At 40.4% G+C, this 7,221-nt stretch overlaps 1 protein-coding gene across 1 annotated transcript; it reads right to left on the reverse strand.

The window, feature by feature from the left end:
* Positions 1–468: 468 nt before the first annotated feature.
* MRPS34 (mitochondrial ribosomal protein S34) lies at positions 469–6,767 on the reverse strand. The gene is made up of 4 exons (XM_042438682.1): positions 6,675–6,767; positions 5,591–5,917; positions 4,519–4,561; positions 469–2,034 (listed from the first exon to the last, which is right to left on the reverse strand). Exons 2-4 carry the CDS (start codon positions 5,909–5,911, stop codon positions 1,748–1,750), a joined length of 651 nt encoding a protein of 216 aa, XP_042294616.1. The 5' UTR covers positions 5,912–5,917; positions 6,675–6,767; the 3' UTR covers positions 469–1,747.
* Between the last annotated feature and the right edge of the window lie 454 nt (positions 6,768–7,221).

Below are 7,221 nucleotides of genomic sequence, written 5' to 3' on the forward strand. Positions count from 1 at the left end.
TTGTTCAACTTACATATTTTTTTGGGTTATGTCAGAAACGATATATGATCAGGCTTAACTCTGACAAAGAAAGGATGTATAATGTCTGCCACCTTGTGGCTCTCAAACACATTGCTTCTAGTTTTATAAGCAAACATCTTTAATGTAGGGATGCGGTGGCTTAGTGGTTAAGTGCCAATTCTGATGATCGGATTATCAGAAGGTTGGCAGTTTGAGGCCCTAGAGTAAAACTTAGAGACATATAATAGGATATAAAGCACTAAGCAAAAGAAAACAATGTTAAGGAACTTACATAATTCTGCCAGGCATAACTGTTATTGCTCACCCTAAAGGCTGGCTGGACAAACAGGGAAGCATGATAAACTGTGTGGCTGTGCAATGCATGGGGAGGCAACCAGGTACAGGAAGAGCTAAGACAATGTGCACAGGTCAAAGAAGATGAAAAGACAAAGCAAAGAAAACGGTAACTGTGTTAGCAATTATTGTAGCCTTTAATCCAGAAAAACTGGCAAACATTAAGAAATGTCTTATTCAAATCCTTCTAAACCCGATTCCTTTTGGAGCTTCTTTGAAGGGAAGCGCCAAAGAGCTGCCACTAACCTCATTTCCCTGCACAGGTAAGAAACTTCCCTGTAGGTAAGAAACTGCATCACAGCAGAGAGAGGGTTGGTGTTTCTTTCAGGTGCTCCCAGGACCAACTAAGTTCTCTCCTTTTGGGATGATTCCTTTTCGATAAGAGTTCAAGAACAGTACTTACGCTAACTGGTGGATAAGTTGACCCAAGTTTTTTGGTCCATTTTTAATTAAACTTTTTAGACTTATACAGATCCTCTTCACCTTCATTCCTGTGCAACATAAAAGTTCTTGTTCCTACAGATGTTTGTTAACTTCCAAAAACCTTGGGGTTCCCCAGTGTACTATACAGTGGACCCTTGTTATACGCTGGGGTTTGGTTCCAAGATCCTTCGTGGATAACAAAATCCATGGATGCTCAAGTCCCATTAAATATAATGAAAGAGCAAAATGGTATCCCTTATAAAAATGGAAAATCAAGGGTGGATATTTGAAATTTATACTTTTTTTTAACATTTTTAAACCATGGATGCTTGAATCTGTCTATTAAAAAATCCATGTATAAGAAGGGCCAACTGTAGTTCCTTCCTGAGAAGACAATATCAGTTTGGATACATAAGCAACACACTGCATAGGCTGAACAATGAAAACAGTAGTTTCCAAAGTTCCACGGTTTAAGAAACTAGGATTGGTTTATCCAAACTAGTTGAAAGTACTAGAAAAACAGAGACAGTCAATAAAATCTCTCTGAAGACCAGACGTTTTTGCTCAACATTCTCAAAAATAGAATAAAATAAATACAAGAAACAGTTGCCAATAATGGGCACAAAAGTAATTCTCTTGGCAGATATATTTGAAGATGAAACTTTAAAAAAACACATTAAATGCAGACCAAACTGATTTGCAACCAACTGCTGATCATTACACTAAACAAACCTAAGGACCTTGAAATGTCATTATTGCTGATGTCTAGTGGCAAGCCCTGGTCATAGATTGAAGCAAAAATGCTTAGGTGCCACAGGTACGGGTCTAGACAAGTGAGGATCTTTAAAATATTTATTAACATCTTTCTGAACTCACGTTTATCATAATATATTCTCTGTGAAACATACTGAACTACCTTCCAAGGGTCGCTTTTTTGAACAAAGAAAACAAGCACACAGTCTTAAGATCTTCAAACTGGTGTCCCTTCAGTTTGCTGCTTAGTATTTTTGAAGTGATCCTTTAGGAAGGAACGCCGTCGCATTAGATCAATCATGGGCTCTTCTGTACTCAATTTACCTTCTTTCTGCTTCTGTGCCAGTATCATGGCCCGTAGCAATGGTGGATAAAGGACATAACGAATGGTTTCCACCACCACTGGTGTAAATTTCTTAAAGGCCTCCTCCTCGTGTTTTGGTACCATGCGCCAATCATGATACATAACCTTGCTGATTTCTTTTACTTCTTTTTCTGTCTTGCCTAAAGAAGAAATTGACAAGAGTAAAGGGGCTATATATGAATTACACATTCTACAGTGCGCCTGCATCATATGCTTACGCTAAAAGCCGCGCAACAGAAAGAAAATGGTGCATGCGCCTCGTGCACAAATCCCATTATCATCAATGGGGCTCGAGTGTACGCACTATTTGCTTTACATGGGGGGGGAGTCCGGAACGGATCCCCGCATAAAGCAAGGGCGCACTGTGACTGCATTTGCACAATACAAGCTATGGCACAGTTTGCTGAAATCTGTCCTGTTGTGATCTATGACTCTACCTCTCCAAACAAGCTACAACCCACAATTTGAATCCCTGAATCCAGACTCATAGATGACTATGTTGCATCAACCCACAATCATGGTTGGCCCACTCTAAAATGCGAGCTCACAAAAAGGGCACAACAGAAAAGCTTCTGCTTGCTTTCTTGCATATGTTCAATTTGTGGCTTAAGTAACAAAGACCGATGAACATAAACCATGGGTTATTATGATGTGTGGAAGTAGCTTATGTGTGTCTTGCATGGTATGAAGAGGAGCAGGAGAGTTAAGACTGAACTGCTTACCAAATATCTATCTCTACAGCCGTCAGGTAGCACAAGAATACCTAAACACAACCCTAGGCACAACCCTTCCCTTTCTTCTTCTTGAGTGCCTTCAAGTTGTTTCCGACTTCTGGCAACTCTAAGGGGTTTTCTTGGCACTTTTCTTCACAGAGGGTATGCCACTGCCATCCTCTGAGGCTGAGAGAAGGGGACTTGCCCAAGGCTACTCAGTGGATTTCATGGGGAGTTTATCAGACAAGGTAAATTGGAAGTATAATCCGATGGCAATCTGAATGCAATCATGGGGTTTAATTTTATTGCGTGATAACCCACTACACACAAATTTGGGCAATGGGAAGTCAATCCGAATGCAATCATGTGGTTTCACGTTATTGCGTGATAGACTGCCACACGCAAATTCAGGCAATGGCATGCTATTCTTGGGCAATAGGAAGCCAGTTCGAACGCAATGCGCATTCACATAATTGCGCTAAACTAGCAACTTTAAGTGAATGTGTTCTGGCCCCACTTTCTTTTCATTTGAATTTAAGAGAAATTCCTCCCGTTTGATAAACTCTATGGACTCAAACCATGGTCTCCAGATTTGTATACCAACACTCAAACTACACCATGTTGGCTCTCCAGATATATCTACACATTAATAAATTCTATCATGTTCTACCATGTTCCATATGGTTCATTTCCAACTTGATCTGCATAGGCTTCTGCCCCTTCTGTTTAATGTCGTTCCACAGGAGCACAAGATTAATGCAGTATGAACTATTGGCAACAAAATCTTAGGTTTCTTATTTCTGAAGCAAATTTCTAGCTCTCACAGGTGAAAAAATACAGACAACACCATTTAAATCTCAGAAACCAGAGGGATTGCTGAATAAGATTCCAATAACCATTCATATCTTGTGATCAGTGAAATGGATGAAAAATAAGCTATATATGGAGCACAAATGGGATGCATTAACCAGTAATAATAACTGAGAAGTGGATGTCATTTATTATACACTAGCAGCAATATTTTTTTCTTTAAAAAGAGAATATGATTATTCTTTTTTTGTAATTTCATTTCTTCTTCACTTCAACTCTAGAGTGAAATAATACATATTTTTTAAAAAGAACAAGAAAAAGAGTTGAGTCAAACAATAGAATCATAGAATCGTAGAGTTGGAAGAGACCACTAGGGCCATCCAGTCCAACCCCCTGCCATGCAGGAAATCACAACCAAAGTATCCCCAAAAGATGGCCACCCAGCCTCTGTTTGAAGACCTCTAAGGAAGGAGACTTCACTACACTCCAAGGGAGTTTGTTCCACTGTCGAACAACCCTCACTACCAGAAAGTTCCTCCTAATGTTGAGGTGGAATCTCTTTTCCTGGAGCTTGCATCCATTGCTCCGGGTCCTAGTCTCTGGAGCAGCAGAAAACAAGCTTGCTCCCTCTTCAATATGACATCCCTTCAAATATTTAAATAGGGCTATCATATCACCTCTTAATCTTCTCTTCTCCAGGCTAAACATCCCCAACTCCCTAAGTCGTTCCTCATAGGGCATGGTTTCCAGACCTTTCATCATTTTATTCGCCCTCCTTTGGACACACTCCAAATTTAGATAGCCAGATTTTGCTTAAAGGATATTTTGAGCATAATGATAGGTAAGTATACTGAGGTTTATGGCACAGTTTATGGCTACGGATAGGCAAACTGGAAACTTTTAGATGGGATTACAGATCCCATAATACACAGTCCAGCCATGTGGGCTGGGACTGGTGGGGACTATAGTCCTAAAAATCTGAAAGGCACCATGATTCTAACCCAATAGCAAGCCCATATTGAGCTGAAAATACAGTAAGCAACCCCTAGCCCACACTAAACCTTTGCATTAACTCTTCTCTTACTGCAAGCCTTTCCTTACCTCTGAATGTCAAGTATCCCCAGGCTTTTCCATGATCCATATTCTGTAACAGAATACATAAGAACTCAGTTCAAGAGGGAAGGGGGAGAAAACAAACATTTCCCTGATTCCTAGCAAGGTCAAAGTCATTGTGGACAACCTTGTGTCACAGTCCAGCAACATCTGAAGTGACAAATCTGGTGCAGCAGCCTCTTGACACATTTTTGGAGGGAAGGCAGTAACGTGTGAGAATGAGCAGGGAACATGCAATCTTGTGTAACTATGTTGTAGATTCGCAGGCTGTGACCTTTTGCATGCTTATGTGGGAACATAAAAACTGTGAGACAACTTCTAGGTAAGCATACAAAGGAATGCACTGTAAGATGGCAAAATCATCAATTTTATTATAATTTCAGACTGCAGTTAAGGAAAGTATGAGAAATACTTCTGTTCTTCTCACACACTATAAAAGTAGTTATTTTCTTGAGCATCTGTATTTTCCACATGACAGTTTCATCCCTCTCAAAAAATGAACTGCATGAATTCAAAAATGAATTGAATTTTACATAGCTGAAATTATTTATTCTTAATTTAGTATAGGCTGCAGTTTGCCAGAACAGGCAGATCTTAATGCTTGACCATCAGTTATTAAATCCTCCACAAAGAAGGAATTCAGTTTGCATATGACTACTATATATATTACTGCCACTATCAGTCAAATCCTGTCAAATTGTTTCTCCTTGATTCATTAATATAGATATTAACACCTATCATCAAAGGAGCATCCTAGAAAGGGGTATAGGTAGTTTGAATTCCTCAAGAAATGCCACTACTTTCCATTACTGATTCTACATCTACTGTTTTGTACTCTGCTTAACTATAAGTGGAAGTAAAATGTGTCCATAAACCACAAAGAGCACGATTACAACAAGCCACATTTATCATCGCTTCTAATTCATACTCCACTAGGCCAACAAAAAGGTTCCTCATGTGGCAGGGGAATTCACATCCAAACAAATCAGAAGACGAAGATGGAAGCAGTGGAAAACCCAATCCCCATTTCTTCCCATTACCTGCCAAAGAAACCACTCACCTCGGCTGTATAATCTACCTTCACTTTGGTAATGGTCCAGTAACAAGGCTCATCATACTTCCACAGCCAGGATTTACGTGTGACCATGCGCCCGACGCCAAAGTGGTGCAATTGGCTCAAGAGGCTAAAAAGCCGTTCCTCATTCCTCACATCTTCCCAGGCCAAGACAGGCAGCCGTTTGCCTGTGAAGGGACGGGTCATCGTCTCGTAGTCCAGGGCATAGCGCTGGGAGTCCCGAGGACGATTCTTCAGGGCCCGATACTCACGGATCTTCTTAGCCATAGCAGCAATTGGCCGATAAACTTTATAGCGGCGACCCATGGCTGTCTGAGGAATGACAACAGAGCAGTGTAGTGGTCAGTGTTGGCAACAGGATCAGGGAGACCCAGATTCAAACATCCACTTGACTACAAACCCAGCCTCATCCACCTCCGAGGGTAATCTAAGTCACAGAGTTGTTGCAACAACAACGTCTACCTGAGCTTCACAGAGAAAGGTTGAATATAAAAATGTCATTAACCAACAAACTCCCTCAGAGCGCAGTGGAGTCTCTTTCCTCGGAGGTCTTTAAGCAGAGGCTGGATGGCTTTCTGTCAATGGGGATGCTTCGATTGAGAGTTCCTGCATGGCAGAATGGGCTTGGACTGGATCAGGGCCCTTCTTGGGATCTCTTCCAACTCTAGGATTCTATGATATAGTCAGAAATAACTCCCAGGGCAGTCAAAGCAGTCCCAAACTGGATTATTTCTGCAGTGTGTTTGGATCTAGATTAAATTAAAATGGGAAGGAGTAAGTCATGGATAATAATAATAATAATAATAATAACGTTCCCAGGATTCCCTAGCATTGAGCCAGGGTCCCAAGTGGTCCCAAACTGGACCATTCCTGTTGTTCTGGACCCATGAAGGAACCACAGAAGACCCTCAAGTGCAAAGAGACAGCTCCAAGGCAGCATCACTCAGCCTTCTCTCTCAGAGAGCGCTGCTGCTGCTGCTGCTGCCACAATAGACTACAACTCCCAGGATCCCTAGCGCTGAGTGGACTCTCTTCCCGCAGTGGGCTTTGGAGCTCTAAATCGCCTCACCTCTTTTAGCAAGCAGCAGCAGCAGCAGCAGCAGGGGCTCCTTCCAGAACGCTGAGCGCGGTCATTCCCACTAAAACGTCCGACCAGCACCACTTCCGGTCCGGAGGGGGACTTCCGCTCTACTCATAAATCGCCCGGGAGGAAACACTTCCGCTCTAGATTATTGTTGTTATTGTTATTATTAATAATAATAATATCAATTAATAATATAAATTATTATTAATATAATTTATATTAAATTAAAATATAAATTAATAATATAATATTAATCATTATATTATTAATTATTATATTATTATTAATGCCACGTTCCTTCAAATACACAGCGGCTAACAAATTTAAAACAGTCTAAGCTGAAACAGTATAAAACATTAAAAATACAACATTTAAAACTGTAAAATATTTATTATTGTTATTATTATTATTATTTATTGTCCCACCTTCCTTTCAATACAGGGACTCAAGGCAGCTAACAAATTTAAAACAGTTCGAGCTGAAACAGTATAAAACATTAAAAATACAAAGTTTAAAAGCTTAAAATATTATT

The sequence above is a fragment of the Sceloporus undulatus genome, chromosome 8, assembly GCF_019175285.1.
Source record: "Sceloporus undulatus isolate JIND9_A2432 ecotype Alabama chromosome 8, SceUnd_v1.1, whole genome shotgun sequence".
Taxonomy (NCBI): Eukaryota; Metazoa; Chordata; class Lepidosauria; order Squamata; family Phrynosomatidae; genus Sceloporus; species Sceloporus undulatus.

What these genes read in the sequence shown, in the direction of transcription:
- MRPS34 (XM_042438682.1), bottom strand. Translation starts at nt 5,911, where the DNA reads ATGGGTCGCCGCTATAAAGTTTATCGGCCAATTGCTGCTATGGCTAAG. An exon ending in AGGTAGATTATACAGCCGAG is followed by an intron (nt 4,562 to 5,590) that starts GTGAGTGGTTTC and finishes ATTCTGTTACAG; the next exon opens with AATATGGATCATGGAAAAGC. An exon ending in GGGATACTTGACATTCAGAG is followed by an intron (nt 2,035 to 4,518) that starts GTAAGGAAAGGC and finishes TTTCTTCTTTAG; the next exon opens with GCAAGACAGAAAAAGAAGTA.